Source organism: Mesoplodon bidens, assembly GCF_964165515.1.
Source record: "Mesoplodon bidens genome assembly, chromosome: 6".
NCBI classification, from domain to species: domain Eukaryota; kingdom Metazoa; phylum Chordata; class Mammalia; order Artiodactyla; family Ziphiidae; genus Mesoplodon; species Mesoplodon bidens.
In genome coordinates this window covers 34,903,171-34,922,255 of record NC_138162.1, presented here as the reverse complement: position 1 = coordinate 34,922,255, position 19,085 = coordinate 34,903,171, and the positions used below count along the sequence as shown (strand labels likewise).

Sequence of the window (19,085 nt, the reverse complement as noted above, 5' to 3'; positions counted from 1 at the left end):
ACACAACAGTATAAATCAACTATACCTCAATTTAAAAAAAAAGTAACCCTCCCTCATCACCCGCCAGTGTCCTACTGGGTTTTACTTTTATTCTTCACATTTATTACTTCCTGACATTAACATATATATATAAAATATGTTCTCCACTATTAAATAGAAGCTCTGTGAGGACAGGACCTGTTTCAGATTTGTTCACTGCTGTAATCTCAGTGCTTAGAACAGTGCCTAGTACATAAACGGCACTCGACTGAATGAACTGTGAGAATTATGTTTACAGTTCAAAACTGCAAATGTTAAAAACTTTGAAAATGTAAAACTCACAATGTAACTGCAACAAATGGTAAATAGAAAGCTAAGTGATGTTCTCTCATTTCCTCAGCTGTCAGAATTAAGGAATCAATCAAGCTTAAATTGGACACACTCTACAATTTAAAGAGTTCCCATGCTATGTTCTCTTTGCTTTTTGGCTCCCAGCCTGTTCTAGAGAAGTGTCTGGCAAAGCCTTTAGGTGTGGTATCAGATTAGTAACTGCATGTACTACAGTTCATGCTCACAAACATACGCTCTCACTCAACCCAACAAGGAGGGTAGCCAACTACAATCACCTAGGACCCTCCTGGCTTGTGATCTAGATTTTTTTTCTCATTTTAACTAAGATGCTCTTGTTTTATTAAACCAAACATTCTCAGGAATAAATGACTGTGTTTTTATTTTAACTCAGTGTCATTTTAAATTAGTGACCTTGGCTTATTCAAAATTATCAGATATTGGCACGCAACAGTCTGGCTTTTTAAATTGATAATCTCATGCTTCGCTATGACACATTCATTTTAAATACCTGCAGAAGGACAGGTGCAGAAAGCTCTTTGGTGGCTCCATGCACTTAGCCATCTCTGAACCACCATCCCCTCACTGCCAAAACTCCAGCCACACCTCCCTTCCTCCAGTTCTTCCAACGTGCTGAGATCTCTCCTGCCTCAGGGCTTTAGCACATGCTGCATTCTCAGCCCAGAGTGCTTCGTCCCTCTACTTCTTACCTAGCCAACTCCTACTCATCCTTTAGATGTCACATTAGAACTCAGTTCCTCAGCGGGGCTTTGCTGACCCCTTAATCTAACCTATATCCCTTTTCTGTCATTTTCTCTCTGTTTTCTCCTTCCATGGCATTTACTGCTCTATGTATTTATAGATTCACTCGTGTTTACTGGTTTAGCATCTATCCCTTCATTAGACTACGAACTCCAGGTGATGAGAATCATGACTGTTTTCTTGACCAGTGCTAACCTCCACAAACGCTTGTTGGTTACATGAAAATATAAAAGAAGGAAGTGAATTTTATTCCCCCTTTTAGTTTTTTCATAAACATAAGTTGGACAGAGTAAGTAAGGAGCATTGAGTCCCTATCCCACTCACATTTAAGGAGTGTCCTATCTAGGATGAGATTTGGGGAGGGTTTAGATTGAGGGGAAGAACAGGATGTGGCATATGGGAAATTCCAAGGTAGGACAGAAAAAGGTGCTATTCTGAAAGGGGATATAAAGAATTAAAAAGCTAACTATATTAATGAAGCAAAGGGAGTGGGACAGAGAATAGATAGGCAGTTGGAAACTCAGGAGGTTAAATGGAAGGTGAGGAAGGCTTTGGAATGTCACACGGGAATGGGAAAGCCAGGTCCAGGTCCGTTAGGGGAGAAGGAGGCTGGCTGAGGCACCAACTGGGATCCTGTGGAGGGAGCAGAAGGGTGTGATGGGAAAGGCCTTTGTTCACAAGGAGTTCCAGGTGGGAGACTGGCACACCTGAAATAAAAGCTTAGCAGGGGATGGAGAGGAAAGGTCTGAGGAAGTAAACGTACAAATACTATACACTGTTACACAATTATTGAACTCACACTCTAAGTCTGGCAGATAGGTTATACATTAGAGTATTAATACTAATGTGAGGTCGTAAAGATGGAAATTACTGCCCCAGCAAACAACCAGGGTACCCTTTAACCTTACACAGTGGGATGACTAGACCTACATTCAACCTCTTATAACAGACAGTTTCCGCATCAAAATGGCAATGAGGAACGGGAATGGAGTGGGCCAGAGGCAAGCTGGCCAGCTTCTGCTATGTATTCCTCAAGCCTGCTGTGTCTTCTGGTTGAGTCTCTGCATCTACAATGGTATCTTAAGAATTGTGCTACTCTCAGTTGCCCTTGGGGCACTGAGTTTCTGTATCAATTGTCTGAAAAAAAAAATAGCTTGCTGCCAACCTGAGACCCCATAAAATGTCAATGGGAAATGCTGGAGACCATAGTAATAATAATAGATAATAGATACTATTTATAGACAATTGATGCTAGTTATTGAGTTTAGTTTGTGCTAGGTTCTGTCCCAAAAACCTTGCATGTCGGGCTTCCCTGGTGGCGCAGTGGTTGAGAGTCCGCCTGCCGATGCAGGGGACACAGGTTCGTGCCCCGGTCCGGGAAGATCCCACATGCCGCGGAGCAGCTAGGCCCGTGAGCCATGGCCGCTGAGCCTGCGTGTCCGGAGCCTGTGCTCCGCAACGGGAGAGGCCACAACAGTGAGAGGCCCGCGTACCACAAAAAAAAAAAGAAAAAAAAACCTTGCATGTATCAACTGGTTTAATCTTCACAAAAATCACATGAAAGAGTTGTTATTATTACTATTTCTGTTTCCAGAAATGAGGCCCAGACAGACTGACGTCATGCAGCAAAGTGTAGAAGGACTCAAACCCAGCAAACTGACTCCAGAACCTTAATCATTAGCTCCTTAAATTTGTACATACCTTACAATTTACAAATCTCTTTAGAAGAGATAGAAATATTATCTGATCCTCTCAACATTTAAAAATGAGTAAGGGGGCTTCCCTGGTGGCGCAGTGGTTGAGAATCTGCCTGCCAATGCAGGGGACGTGGGTTCGAGCCCTGGTCTGGGAAGATTCCACATGCCGTGGAGCAACTAGGCCCATGAGTCACAACTACTGAGCCTGTGCGTCTGGAGCTTGTGCTCCGCAACAAGAGAGGCCGCGATAGTGAGAGGTCCACACACAGCGATGAAGAGTGGCCCCCCGCTCGCCACAACTAGAGAAAGCCCATGCACAGAAACGAAGACCCAACACAGCCAAAAATAAAAATAAACAAATAAATAAAATTTAAAAACATTTTTTTTAAATGAGTAAGGAACATCTTTATCTCCATTGTATAAATAGGGAAACTGAGGCTCAGAGACATCAAATTACTGGTGTAGGAAACCGATAGCACTAGGACCAGCCAAGGCAGAGGTTGAAAGCTACAACTTCTCAATGCTAAAATGCCACACCATCTCTCACTTCTGCTTTAGTAGTCTTGTTGGGGAGGATTAAATTGCATCTACACAATCAGATATGGGGGGGGGATAAAAGCTGCATCTAGGGTTAATGGGGTTGGCATGAAAGTCCTGATACCTGAAAACAGGGCATTATCTCCAGGCTGAAATATGATTTCATACAGTGTCAGTGTCAGGGAGTATCCGTGGGAAGAGAAAGGAGGAGGAGAAGCTGACCAAGTGAGCAGGTATCTAATAGCTGGCTCCCAAAATGACCCCTTCTTGGAGCCTGTCGCCTGTCAGAGTGGCTTTGCTGCGGCAGCAACCTGGGAGAGGGACCAAAAAGCAACGCAGGGATGCAAAGGCAGAGGAGAGAGGAACCCTAGTCCGAACCTGCACGGGAGCCCTTTATTGTGTCTTTTCTGGTTAACGCCCCTCTTGCCTTCATGCCCTCTCCTCCACCCCCCGCGGTGCCCACCGTACCAAACGTTGTAATTCAACCCCCGGCTGCCAGTCCTAGGGTTCTGTCTCTTTTCTCAATTACCCCAGGAACAAATCAGTTACTTGGAGGTCCTCATGGCTTCTAGTAGCCAGGGCACTGCAGCTCTGGGTCATATTACCCACTAACTCATCATCCTTCCATTACACGCTTCACACCCAGCCACATTTGCTTCTGATCCGCAGTGACACCCCCCCCCACTCTTTTTTTTTTTATTTTTTTTTTTAACTGCAGTCCAATAGCGCTGACATGGTTAGGAATCGGAAGTAATGGCTATTGCGGTCAACTCCCTGAGTAGCGGAAGCTTGGGGCAGGGACGGGGAAGCCTAGAACGTGCCTCTCCTTAGCAACATCGTCCCCTCCAGAGGCCCTGCTGGCCAAGGGGCAGCGGCCAAAACCACGCATCCCGGGGCTCCTACCCCTTGGCTCCTGCCGCCGCGGCTGCTGCTATGGAAACGCCAGGCGTACACACCGGACTGAAATTAAACACTCATCCGGGACCGGGACCGGAGCCGGGGTCAGCCTGCTGCCTTGGTCGCCATAGCAACATACGGAGGGGAAGGCAGCGAACAGCGCGCACTGCGCGGGATACTCACTCCATCGCGGGGCTCCGGGCGGCCGGGCGCGCTGCTGCGGGGCTCTACGGCGCTGCTCGCCTCTGCCGGAGCCGGGTGCTCTGGTCGCGCGGCGCGCGAGGTGGAGCCGGGAGCGTCTCCCCTCCCCGCCCGAACCCCCTCCTCCCCTTGAGGGCTGAAAGTGAAAGCTCAGGCTCTCTCAGCTCCCAGCCTGCGAATAAAACGGGAAGCAATTGGATAATGTTGTTCGCTGGGCACTAGACAAGCCACTCCACTTAAGTGTTTGGGGAGGGAGCGCGCTGGCAGCTGCGCGCCGGGCGATGTGGCCACCAGCGCGCAGGGCCCCGGCGCCCGAGGCGCCAGGTGCGCTGGCGGCTCCCCTGGGACGGGCGGCGAGGCCCTGAGACGCCGGGGACCGGTGGGAGGGGGAGGTGCGCGGCTGCGGCGGGTGGCACAGCCCACAGGGCGCAGGAAAACGATTGAGTCATTGCCAAGGTTGCAGCTCGGAAGTTGCAAGAGCAAGAAGCATCTGGCCTCTGCAAATAGCAAGTACTGCCCCCAACAGGCTGGGCACAGGTTCGGAAACGCAGCTGAGCCAGCTAAGTGGGCATCCATCTGAGTTTCCCGAGGTAAACTCCAGCTGCGCTGCGGCGCGTTAATGCGGTGTTCCATCACTTTGGCTACCCCACGCCCTTCTTATCACTCCACGTTCTGCATATTCCCGCCTGCCAGAAAGATACTGCCCAGCGTTACTTTCCCTAATTGGTTCTTTGAAAACAAGACATACTGAATATGGTTTCCTAAATTACCACTGCCCCACCCCACGGTTATAAGCCTCCCTGGGGTATATATTCCCTCCCTACACCCCCTCTGAGAATCCTCTACTAACGGTTTCCCGAGTGGGAACCTGGCTCCCCATCCAGGGGCCCTGCACCTGCTGCAATGAAGAGTAGATGAGACAAGCTTCAGGCTTCCATTGTATCTTACTGCCCGGCCCCTCTGTGAGGAGGTATCTGCTAGGTGCTGAGGATGCAACCCTAAGCATAGCCATCACGGTCCCTGTCTTGGTGGAGCTCACAGGCTAATGTAGAAGGACAAAGCACAGAGAAAGAAAAAAATAAACATCATCACAGGCTGACGATATTGCTATAAAAATTAAGTAGTAAAATGCTGTGATGAATGTTTTAAAATTAATTTGTGATGATTACACAACTCTTGAATTTACTATAAAGCATTAAATTGTACACTCTGTGTAAATATAATAATTATATTTTATTATGGCAGTTAAAAAAATACTCTGATGGAGAATCAAAGGGAGGTGGACCAGCTAAGGAAAGGTGTTCAGGAAAGCCCCCCTGAAGGGACTGGCCTGAGAAGGGGAATGGCTAAGACATGCAAGCCACAGGGGAAAGGGCATTCCAACCAGCCATCAGCTTGTCTGGTGGCTCTAGATGGGGAAGAGCTCTACACACTCAAGGGACTGAAAGGAAACCAGCGCAAAGCGTTCTGGGTAGATTCACTCCCTTCCTTTCCCTCTGGAAAGTGAGCCACAAAGTCAAACCCAGTGAAGATTCACAGAGATATTTTGTGGAAAGAGATTATAGATCTTTTCCAGGTTTCCATTCAGAGAATCCAGTGTGAATTTGGAGATCAGAAAACCCTCCCTCAGCCCATGTCCCTCTGCAGCTACCATCCTATCTTTACTCTTCCCCTTCATAGTCAAGCCTCTTTAAAGGATTGCCCATACTCACCATCTCTACACCCTTACCTCCTATTTACTCCTTGTAGCATATATAGTTAAGTTCAGCTGTGAGTAATCAAGAGGCTTAACCAGGAAACAGGTTTGTCTTTCTACCTCTTGTAAGTTCAGAGTCCTGGACCAGTTTAGCAGCTCTCAAAGAGCTAAGAGACCCAGACTCCTCCAAAATGTTGCTCTTTTATTTGTGGTGTCCCTTCCTAAAGTCATTTCATGATCCAAGTTAGCTGCTTAGGCTCCAGCCACCGTGTCTGCATCCCAACCAGCACAAAGGTGAAGGAAGCAAAGCAGAAGAGGCAAAAGAAGCATACCAGCTGCCTTTTAAGGAAGGCTCCCAGAAGCTGCCTCAGTACACTTTCACTTACCTCTCTTTGGCCAGAATTAATTCACATGACCATGTGAATAGTCAGAAGCATAGCACAGCCAAAAGTCAGGGGCTCCATTCCCATGAAAGAAGGGGAAATGGATACTGGGGGGACAACCAGCAATATTTGCCATACTCCTTGATCCTTAGCATTCTAGCTTCTGCCTCCCAGGTACCACTGACCCTGCTCCCCATAGAGTCACCAATGCTGAATGCAATGGGCATCTCTCAGTCCTCTTCCTGTGTGACTTATGACCAGCATTTGACATTCTGACCACTCCTTTTTGTATTTTTTACTTTAAGTTGGGTTTATTGAGGCAGAAGTTACAAACAGTAGAATTCATCCTTTCCAGGTGTACAGGTCTGTGAGTTCAGATACATTAGACAGTCATGTAACCACCACCGTAGTCACAATACAGAACATTACCGTCACCCCAAGCAGTTCCTTTGAGTCACCTGATAGTAATCCCCTCCTCTCATCTCCAGCCCCTGGCAACCACTGACTTGATTTTTGTCCCCATGGTGTTGCTTTTTCCAGAATGTCATATAAGTGGAATCAAACTATATGTAGCCTTTTGTGTTTGGCTTCTCTCACTTTGCAAACACTTTTGAGAGTCCTCCACGTTGTTGTGTGTATAGGCAGTTCCTTTTCATTGCTGAATTGTATTCCACTGTACAGAGGCACCACAATTTATTTATCCATTAACCAGTTGATGGATATTTACATTGTTTCCACTTTGTGTCAAATACTAACAGAACTGCTATATACATTTGTGTACAGGTCTTTGTGTGAACATATGTTTTCATTTCTTTGGGGTTAATACTAGGGTCACTCCTGTTTTGAAGCACTTCTTCTATGACACCACACTGCCTCGACTCTAGCTACCCCTTATCTGCTACTTGTCTCTTAAATGTCGGTGTTCTGCACACTTCTCACTGTGCATACCCTCCCTGTGAAATTTCATCTACTGCTGTGGCTTTATTTACCCACTGACATGGTGCTCACTTCCAAAACTAAATCTCTAGTCCACATCACTCTCAAATTTCAAAACTGAATATCCGAAGGCCACTGTAACATCTTCACAAACACCTCAAACCTAATATGTCTGAAATTCACTCATTTTCACCTGTAAATCTCCTCCTAATACCCTGCCTACCTATCCTAACAACAGAGAGGGAAGTGTCCTCACAGAAACCTGGGCATTGTCTTTGATTACTAACTGTCCTGACTTGCTATACCCCATCAGTCAGCAAGATTGATCCAGGCTACCTCCTGAATAGCCACAGAGCCATTCACTTTTCCCTATCCTCATGCTGTAGATAAAAAAGCCTCCCTCCTGGCCTCCTGGCCTCCAGTCCCATCTTGTTCCAACCCATTCAACTGAACAGCCAGAGCAATCTTCCAAGAACACAAATCTAATCATATAATCCCCTTGCCTGAAACCTTTCAATGGGCATCTCTTAACTTTAAGATAAAGGTTAAATTGAATTGTAGGTGCATCTAAGTTCTTTGAAGTTAGTAGATTGACTATTACAATTTTTAAATGCACTAGAAAAACAAGATTTAATATATTTTATAGGGCTGGCTTAGACTTTGTTAAGAGTTACAAATACATTGTTTGCTATGTTTAATTTTAGGAAAAAAATAACAGGCTTTAGAGTCAAACAGACTGATTAAAATTCCAGCTTGGTCATTCACTAGCTTTGAGATTTTGAACCTATTACTTAACTTTAGTCTCAGGTTTCTTTACCTATAAAATGAGGACAATACTACTTATCTTTAAAGGTTAGTTTGAAAGTTAGATACAATATGTATACATTGCCTAGCACAGTGCCTGGTACTTAGTAGATTCTCAGTAAACAGTAGCTATAATAAGTTATCTCATCATCATCATCATTACATTGTAACTTTCCTCTGAAATCTCATATATTTTAACAGCCATCTTTATGTATCTTCATAGTATTCCTTTGAAGAGGTGAAACCAATACAGATATAGGTACTTAGATGATCAATTTGTTTATTCTCATTGATTAAATGAGAATGTTACACTAGATATATTTATTTATTCATTAAAAATTTTACATATATATGCATATGTATAATATATATAGTATAGCTACAAAGTAGCAGGGTATGGCTAGGTGGATCCATTGATACACATTCTCTAACAGTTTATTGATTTAAGCTGAGCTCACCAGGTACTGTCAACACACCAAATACATATTAACTGACCTGGAAGTCAATAACTTAACAGAACCAAAGTCTTCAGCCTCCTGGTCTAAAAACAGAATGACCAGCTCTGAGAGAGTATCTACCAGGATTTTTATACAGGTATAATTAATAAACTTTAGAACAGGAATTTTTCAACTGGGGATCATGGTGGGCTTTAGAAATCTGTCTGAGATTATAGGCAGAATTATGAATTGGGGAGTGTGTGAGGGATAGAGAGTAGGGTGTCCATAACCTACACTGGGATCTCAGTGTTTCCTAATTCAAAACAAACTCTTAATATGACTACTTTAGATATAATTCTGAGCATATTTGGTTAAATGGTTTTCTGGTTTACTAGAAATAAAAACACACAATTAGAAGGGGTTGGAGAGAAACAGCAAGAAGTGTTACTTCAGGCAGTTTAGCTAAAAGTGAGGAAGGAAAGTGTGAAAATGGGCACAAGACAACAAAACAAAATAACAAAAATGTCAGTTTGGAATCCTTCAGTGTAGGACAAGCAACCCTATACACCACAGTAGCTCCTGAGACCATCACAGGATAATCATATTCAGCGATTTGTGTTAAAGACTAAATGGACTTTCAAAATTTTCCATGTATATTAGGTTGTTAATTTTAGACCTCGCCTAGGCTGAAATTTTGGTTACTTGGGAAGTATATTCAGTGCTCATGTTCACTTTCCTTCCTTGTCAATGTTGGATAAATGGAGATATTATCATTTTAAGTCTATCTGGGGAGGAAGAAAATAAAAATAAGCAGTCACTTTGTCAAGTTCTAGGTACCATTCCAATACATTCACAAACCCAAAGCAAACCATTAATAATTAAAATATAGAAACATCAGTCTTTTAATTTGCTTGGCATTACTGGATTTCAACTATACTCCTAGAAGTATTATGTCCTGTGGAGCTTTACGTACTTTTTATATTTTATAACAAGGACCATTCTACCCTTTTACTTTCATGTCAATAATGTTACTATTAGAGAGATGTAGGAAAGAAAGCTCTCTCTCACAGAAGCTGGGTATTTGGAGCTGCTCATGTGTGTGGGGCGGGTATAATTAAACAGTTTACAGAGCTGCATTGATCTGCAGACCCCCCCACTTGGTTTACAGAGCTGGAATTAACATCATGGACTCACTGTTAGCCTTCATGTCTCACTCTTCTTCCACCATTAATAAGTTCTCTCTGAAAATATGGCACTTCAGATAGCTTCTTGTGATTCTACTGATGCTGGGTAAAATTAGGCCACAGATAGTGACAGGAAGGATGTCACGCAAAGAGCTCTTTCCTTTGGTTAAACATGGGCAAAGGTAATCTCTCTTTTTCATAGTCTTCTATTGGTTTCTCTCTATATTTATGAGTCTGCTCCGACAAGACACCGATAGCATTGACTTCTGAGTCATGGATGATTCTTGCAATCACAGTCTATTGATGATGGGAGGGATTCTGGGGGTTACCTAGTCCAACAGCCAAAACAAACTTCTATGATTGACCTGGGATCATCTTCCTTGTTGAAACACATTTATTGTTTTAGCTCAAAAAACTGAAAAGCCCTGTTTGTTTTTTGTTTTTAGAATCCTCTCATCCACTCACAAGATGACGTATGTGTTCAGAACAGCCCATGATTATGCGTGTACAGATGTAGCAAGAAAACTTATTTCACCACTGCCAAGTCTGACCTATGATGGAAGATGAACAATGACCTCTCAGAGATAACCCAGTGCCACCATGGACTCATCAAGGGGACTTTGCCAAGGAAAAACTGCCCCTTAACCACACATGGGAGAGAAACCAATCCAATGTCACCCAGACACACTGCACACTGGTTAAGCTGAGAGCCAGAGGAGCTAGATGAAGTTCAATTGCTATAAGGCTATTAATACTAAATTTAGTATAATCTTATCAGCTCTCCTTTGCTGAATAAAGCTGGAGAAGCTAATTGGTTACTCGGTGGTATCTTTAAAAGTAGGCTTACATATATCATCGTTAAATACTTTCATCTCCTGATACAAACATTAAATGTCAACATTAAAAGTAGCACTACCTAAGATGGACCAAGTTTTTTTGGAATATGCTTTGAGGAGGTTCATTAGAAAGATGGAAACCATCTCTCTCTTCTGAGAGCTGGAAACCTGGATTTATCATTGAAGTAGAATGTTCTTTTGCTCTAGGAAAAATGTGAGGAGAACATTTACTTATGCAAATGCAATCAAGTACCCATTAGACTGTAAGTCCTATGGGGATAGGGATTTATTTTTCCATTTTGTTCACTCATATGTACCCTAGAACAGTGCCTAGCACATAGTAGGCTCTTAATAAATATTTGTTGAATTAAAATAATGAGAAAATTCCTCTTAAGCAAGACCTCAAGAAGTTGTACTTTCTTGGATGTATCTTTTGTCAGATCCAAGTCTTTACAGTTGACGGTTCCCAAAGAAATGCATCTTTCTCTAAGTATGCATTGACTGCCCTATGCCTGTATTGTATTGTTTGTTTGTGTATGTATGTTGCCATCTAAGGAATCAGAGACATGACTCACTCACACACACACACACACACACACACACACACACACAGATGATAGGCAGGAAAGTGTACAGATCTGTCTTCTCTTCCTTTGATGCTGGAGAAGTTTTGTAAAGGAACTTGATAATGCTCTGGGCGGTACAACTTGGTCTAGATTTTGATGATTCCCCTATGATATCAATACTCAATAAACCTAGACTTTGGGAATATGTGTGGGGCCACATATTATGTTTAGTATCTTTCAGGGGTCCACAGGACAGAATCCCATTCCTGTAAGTAGGGCAGGGTTTCCAGTGAAGGAAGGAGGTAGTCCCACTGTCAGTCACCCTGGGAATGGGTCAGCCGTAGGATGGGAAATCTGACCTGCAGAGAGCAGTGTTAACAAGGGTTAGGGGAAAGACACTGTGGTAGGAAATGGACTACAGCGATGCATGAGACATGGTGTCTGCCCCTTAAAGAGCTCACAATTTCATGGAGGAAAGGCATATATATAATCAAAATTGAAATACAATGTTTTAAGTGTGATTACAAAGGTGAGGCGTAGTAGAGAAATAGGAAAATCTTGCTGGAGAAGTTGATGCTTGGGCTATGTCTTTAAGGATGAATAACATTTAACCAGAAGTGTGCATGTGTGCACAAGTTTGTGTGTATCTTGGTGTGTCTGTGTGTCCAAAGAGGTAGGGAAAAGTAGAGAGAAGATGTTCCAGAAAGAGGGACCAGCGAAATCAAAGACAAAGAAACAGGAATCAGCAGGGTGATGTCTACATATTTCTGGCATTTGCTGGAGTAGGAGGCAAAGAGAAGGACCACAATATCACTCCACTCCAGAGGCCCCATTTACATACAACACGGTATAACGGTGCCCCCTGGAGTTGTGGTCCTGAAGGAGGTGGTTAAAAGTTGAGGCTGGAGAAGGTCACTAGAGGATTTTGCCTGCAGAAGCTTAACTAAGGGACAGGATGACGTTGGCAAACACAACATCCCTTCTTACCTCCAAATCACAAGCAGAGCACTGTAACTGGAGACACTCAGGATCTCTTAGTTTAGGATGGACAGCTAGTTAGAAGCCTGTGCCACAGTTCAGACAAGAGATGATAAGGTCTTAAATTAGGGCAGCCATAGTTGGCATGGAAAGGAAAGAGAGTCAAGAAATACGCCAGGACACAGAATGTGTGGGTAAGAGAAAGGCACCAAGCCTCATTCTCACGGCTCGAATGACTCACTGAAAGATAAGACCAACTGAGACAGAGCATTCAAGAGCAGCCCAGAGGTGCCACCAGGGGATTCTGACCTCAACAAACGAGCGGCTGATCCTCATTTCCCTCTGGGCTGGGACCACCTTGTACTTTGTTGTGTGACCTGTGAAACACATTAAGCTGCTCCCAGGAGAGCTATGCAGAGAGGTCAGGAGAGAAGTAATATCTGAGGAACCAATGGAATTTAATTCTCTGCCAATATGGATTGCTGTCAAAGTACAGTATCAGAAGACTCAGGGGAAAAATAAGTGATACAACTGATTATTCAAACGTTGTATTTTTGGTTATATGTTAATCTAAAGAACTAGGTAAGATACTCCCAATAAGAAATCATTTGATTTTCAGGTAGCAAACTCTCCATCATTAGAAAGATCAGTAAGTTAGTCCAGGCATCCTCCTAGCTACCAGTCGCCATTTGTCCCCTGTTAAATCTCCATTCGCAGATAGTTTTTAAATGTTCTCCTTCGAACCAAGTGAACTGCACCAACCTTTCCCTCCCACCTTTGTCAGTTACACTCACTGACATGCCTCAAAACTCTGTAGGCCGGTATCATCCTCATATCGTGTGAATGTCTTATGCAAACCCTTTCATCATAGTTTCTTGACCTCCTCAAACCCAACAAATTTACTTCCATTCCACTCAAGGCACCTACACCCACCAGATTTCACGTTGGAAAGCCAAACATGAATGTAGCCTATTTTTAAAGAAAAGGTAAGTAACAGTCTTGTTTTACTTTCTCGGATTTCCAGAATCCACATTCTTCCATATCCACTTTTTTCCCCTCTACCCCTACAAACATACTGCACCATGAAAATAGCAGGGGGTACTGCTGGGTTGAGGTCCAAACCTCAGGAAAGAGACAGTGCAGTGGCACCTCCATGCTCTTCTGGCTGTCTCTCTCCCAGACATGCTGGATGTGTGAGCAGTCCCTGGGGGCATAGATTTGGGGAGCAGAAGCTGAGGAAAAGTATGGGACCAGAGCAGTTTCCCTTCTTGCTTCCCAGACCTACTATTCTTGGTCCTGCACCTCTCAGACTGTTTAGGAAAAATGGAAGTACACCCTGGCCTCTTTCTAACGAGTGAGAGAGAATGCTTCCACTTACATCTCCAATGTTTGCCCAATGAGTATGACACCAATGAAATGCCGACCTGGGCAGTGAACCTGAGTCAGTGAGAAGGTCCAAGTCTGGGTCAGGCTAAGATTGGTGGCCTGCAGGGAGTCAGTGTCTCAGTTAACCATTTGAAATAGGGTAATCTTTTTTTTTTACAGCCCTCCCCACTCCTTTTCTATGTTCTGTGCCATTTTATCTAAGATGCTAGCCAAGGATAGTTTCAGGTGAGTTTTTCAACTCAGCTCACAAAAGACCAGGCATGTATTTTAAATGAGTAAAGAGGGCCGGGTAGAGAGACAATAGGGAACCGTGGGGACTATGACCAACCGTGCGGACCATACTCCATCTGGAAGTGGTACCCTCTACTCAGCCCCAGCCAACTACCACCATGTAGGAATATAGGTCTGGTGTGTCTAGAACTTCTCAATTTTCTCAAGGGAAATAAACACAAAATCTTTATTTTTGTATAAAATCTCCCCCAAGAAAGTGGTGAATGACTACTAAAAAATTTTAAATAATCCTATGGCTCAGAGGGCCATATTTGGCCCTTTCCAACCCCTGGTTTAAGGGATCAGCTGCGATGAGTTTGAATTTCACAAACCACATGGATATTTCACAGTTTCCCTGTAGAGTCACACACTTGGCTACATGGCTATCTAGTAATCAATGGGCAGCAGAGGAGGCCTCTGGACTTCTGTGAAAGATGTTGGTTGATATGAAGGAGGAGAGGTCAGGGCATACACAAGTTTTCTTGAGGGAGTTACAGGTTTCAGGACAAGTCAGAACAAGCCACTTAATGCAGATAAGTGACATGAGGGGAGTAAGAATACTTCTTACCAAACTCAGAGGTAGCAGCAGTCCTTGAATGTCCCACCCACCGCCATCCCCCACTCCTTCCACAGAGATGACTGGCTCGAAGCCCACTCTCTTTGGACTGTATGTACCTCTGACGTACAAGATGGCAGCCAGAAGTCCATATGTCCCAACTGTCAGACCCTCTGCCTAGAGTGGTATTTCTGCCTCCCAAGTTGTCCTTGAAGCCTCTTTGACCTACTCCCCTGTCCTCCAGGCTCCCTGCCTTGACTCATGGTTCCAGTTAATGTTACAGATAACTTTTCCCCTGAGCATTCTCTTTAACTTGACCTACAGCCCTCTGTGCCAGCATCTTAAGCAACGTACAAAGAACTTGAGCTAAGTGTGTTTGTCTCCAACAACACAAATAACTTCCTCCCTTTTAATCTTCCATATTCATAAGCATCATTTCCACAGCTCTCCAACACCAAAACATTAGAAAGTGTTTAAGTTAAAACAAAAATAGTGACCAGGGGAGAGGCTGGATCTAAAAAGTGAAATTGATCTCAAGAACCTCAGAACCTTTCCCAGCCTCACAATCCTCCCACAGAGATTCCTATTTCCATGGAGGGCACTTAAGGACAAAAAATATTTTAAAGTTCCTTTCCTCATCAAATGAATCTCTGATGCTCGGATTTCAGACACTGTGACTGGTCTTGGGAAAAATATTTGGGTACCGGGTAGTCTTTCAAATAATACTGATTTTTGAATGAATATTAAAGTTCCAGTATAAAGGAACAGATGGACCAGATCAAATACAACATTGTGCAAATCACAGGATTCTCCCATCCAAATAAAATGCTAACAACCAATGCTTTTTAGAATACTTCTGGGCTTGGAATTGCTGTGCTACAAAGCAAAACTGTTCTAGAATACATTTTGTTTCTGTGCCATGTGTCTTTCAATTTCCTTATGAAAACGAAAAGAGGTCTGTGCCCCCATCAGCCCTGCAGGAGCCAGGTCAAGCACCAAACCAAGTGCAGACTGCCAATCTTAAGAGGGGTGAGGGGAGGACACAGACTCGGGGGCAATCTGAGGTCAGAACCAGCAAACTTGAGGAGTGGCAAGGTGAGGATACCAAGAAACCCAAGAAAAAATGTGTAATCTTATGAGTGGCTGGATCTGAGTACAAGGAAGTAGAGATGGTTAGATGGAGGGACAAGCAAGTCTCAGGGGTCCTCCTGTAAGCATTTCACATGGTGAGACCACAGGAGGAGTTTTCAGGTGTGGACTGTGTTGCTATTATTAGAGTTAAGAATAAAGAGTAAGCGCTTCTGGGGCTTCCCTGGAGGCACAGTGGTTAGGTATCCACCTGCCAATGCAGGGGACATGGGTTCGAGCCCTGGTCCAGGAAGATCTCCCATGCCACAGAGCAACTAAGCCTGTGCGCCACAACTACTGAGCCTGCGCTCTAGAGCCCGCGAGCCACAACTACTGAGCCCGCGTGCCACAACTACTGAAGGCCATACACCTAGAGCCTGTGCTCCGCAATGAGAGAAGCCACCACAATGAGAAGCCCGCACACCGCAACGAAGAGTAACCCCTGCTCGCTGCAATTACAGAAAAGCCCACGTGCAGCAACAAAGACCCAAAGCAGCCAAAAATAAATTAATTTATTTTAAAAATTTTTTTAAAAAAGAGTAAGTGCTTCTGAAAATTTGGACAGTTTTGGTTTTTAACACACCCATAACCCATTCTGCCTTGCCAGAATGCTGGAGCCCATAGGGACAATGGTTACTTGTTGGCATATCACATATTTGGGTCATTTTCTTTAGTTTTGACTTTAATCTTAATAACTAAGGTTTTCTTCAGTTGTTGAAGTGCCTCTAATAAGTCATCACCTTTTTTTTTCTTTTATTTTGACACCATACCAAAATCTCAACCAATAAAGAAGATGTGGTATATATTGATACATACAATGGAATATTAGCCACACAAAAAGAAAGAAATCTGGTGGACGCCGCCGAGTAAGCATCGTTAACGTCTCCCCGCCCCCCTCCACTGCCGTCACGTCTAAGTCAGAGTCACCCAAAGAGCCCGAACAGCTGCGGAAGCTCTTCATTGGAGGTTTGAGCTTTGAAACAACCAATGAGAGTCTGAGGAGCCATTTTGAGCAGTGGGGAATGCTCACAGATTGTGTGGTAATGAGGGATCCAAACACCAAACGCTCCAGAGGCTTCGGGTTTGTCACATATGCCACTGTGGAGGAGGTGGATGCGGCCATGAATGCAAGGCCACACAAGGTGGATGGAAGAGTTGTGGAACCAAAGAGGGCCGTCTCAAGAGAAGATTCTCAAAGACCTGGTGCCCACTTAACTGTGAAAAAGATTTTTGTTGGTGGCATTAAAGAAGACACTGAAGAACATCATCTAAGAGATTATTTTGAACAGTATGGGAAAATTGAAGTGATTGAAATCATGACTGATCAAGGCAGTGGCAAAAAGAGAGGCTTTGCTTTCGTAACCTTTGATGACCATGACTCTGTAGACAAGATTGTCATTCAGAAATACCACACTGTGAATGGCCACAACTGTTAAGTAAGGAAAACCCTATCTAAGCAAGAGATGGCTAGTGCCTCATCCAGCCAAAGAGGTCGAAGTGGTTCTGGAAACTTTGGTGGTGGTCGTGGAGGTGGTTTTGGTGGGAATGACAACTTTGGTCGTGGAGGAAACTTCAGTGGTCGAGGTGGCTTTGATGGCAGCCGTGGTGGTGGTGGATATGGTTGCAGTGGGGATGGCTATAATGGATTTGGTAATGATGGTGGTTATGGAGGAGGCGGCCCTGGTTACTCTGGAGGAAGCAGAGGCTATGGAAGTGGTGGACAGGGTTATGGAAACCAGGGCAGTGGCTATGGCGGGAGTGACAGCTATAACAACGGAGGAGGCGGAGGCAGCTTTGGCAGTGGTAATGGAAGCAATTTTGGAGGTGGTGGAAGCTACAATGATTTTGGCAGTTACAACAATCAATCTTCCAATTTTGGACCCATGAAAGGAGGAAACTTTGGAGGCAGAAGTTCTGGCCCCTATGGTGGTGGAGGCCAATACTTTGCCAAAGCCCGAAACCAAGGTGGCTATGGTGGTTCCAGCAGCAGCAGTAGCTATGGCAGTGGCAGAAGGTTTTGATTACTGCCAGGAAACAAAGCTTAGCAGGAGAGGAGAGCCAGAGAAGTGACAGGGAAGCTACAGGTTACAACAGATTTGTGAACTCAGCCAAGCACAGTGGTGGCAGGGCCTAGCTGCTACAAAGAAGACATGTTTTAGACAATACTCATGTGTATGGGCAAAACTCGAGGACTGTATTTGTGACTAATTGTATAACAGGTTATTTTAGTTTCTGTTCTGTGGAAAGTGTAAAGCATTCCAACAAAGGGTTTTAATGTAGATTTTTTTTTTTGCACCCATGCTGCTGATTGCTAAATGTAATAGTCTGATCATGACGCTGAATAAATGTGTCTTTTTTTTAAATGTGCTGTGTAAAGTTAGTCTACTCTGAAGCCATTTTGGTAAACTACCCCAACAGTGTGAAGTTAGAGTTCCTTCAGGGTGATGCCAGGTTCCATTCAAAATTTATTTACAACCTGCTTTGTTGGAGAAGCTACTGTCTTCCGAAACCTTGGTGTAGTTGAACTGACAGTTACTGCGTTGTGACCTGGAGTTCACTGTGAAAAGGGTCACCCAAGCCAAGTCATGGAGTTTTTTGATTATCAATATATGATTGTTGGCATATCCTATGCAATATATCTAAATTGGATTATGGTACCAGATATAGATGGGAATGAAGCTTGTGTATCATCCCTTATCATGTGTAATAAATAAACAATTTAATACCCTCTTGAAAAAGAAAGAAATCTTGCCATTTGCAGCAACATGGATGGACCTAGAGAATATCATTCCAAGGGAAGTAAGTCAGAAAAAGAAAGAAATATTATACGATATAACTTATATGTGGAATCTAAAAAAAAAAAAATACAAATGAATCTACTTACAAAACAGAAAGACAAAAAAAAAAAAAAAAAAAAAAGAGCTTCCCTGGTGGTGCAGTGGTTGAGAGTCTGCCTGCTGATGCAGGGTACACGGGTTTGTGCCCCAGTCCAGGTATATCCCACATGCCACGGAGCGGCTAGGCCCGTGAGCCATGGCTGCTGAGCCTGCGCGTCCGGAGCCTGTGCTCCGCAACGGGAGAGGCCACAACAGTGAGAGGCCCACGTACGGGGGAAAAAAAAAAAAAACAGAAAGAGACACACAGAGACAGAAAACAAACTTATGGTTACCAAAGGGGAAAGGTACGAGGGATAAATTAGGAGTATAGGATTAACAGATATATACCACTATGTATAAAATAGAGAAGCAACAAGGATTTACTATATAGCACAGGGAACAATATTCAATATCTTGTAATAACCCACTATGGAAAATAATCTGAAAAATTATATATATATAAATATAACTGAATCACTTTGCTGTACACTTGAAACTAACACAATATTGTAAATCAACTATACTTCAAAAAAAAATCTCAACCAACCCTGAAGACATATCCACTATTGGCAGAGATGCTAATTCTCGAGCCTCTAATAGGTGGCTGCCTGAATAGAATGAGCTACAG

The 19,085-nt window shown here is 43.8% G+C and overlaps 1 protein-coding gene and 1 pseudogene across 10 annotated transcripts in view; one reads left to right on the top strand and one right to left on the bottom strand.

Annotated features, from left to right (window-relative positions):
* PALM2AKAP2 (PALM2 and AKAP2 fusion) overlaps positions 1-19,085 on the bottom strand; it is a 624,976-nt gene that overhangs the window by 482,570 nt on the left and 123,321 nt on the right. Inside the window, exon 1 of one of the 9 annotated variants that reach the window (XM_081237129.1) lies at positions 4,404-4,506. The exons of the other annotated variants lie outside the window; for them this stretch is intronic. Coding sequence (XP_081093255.1) covers positions 4,404-4,408 — 5 coding nt within the window. The 5' untranslated portion in view covers positions 4,409-4,506. Of the gene's footprint in view, positions 1-4,403; positions 4,507-19,085 lie in introns of those variants that run through there. 9 annotated transcript variants of the gene reach the window in all.
* On the top strand, positions 16,585-17,990 carry LOC308618395 (heterogeneous nuclear ribonucleoprotein A1-like; annotated as a pseudogene). The gene has a single exon. The product of its transcript is annotated as a heterogeneous nuclear ribonucleoprotein A1-like (transcript).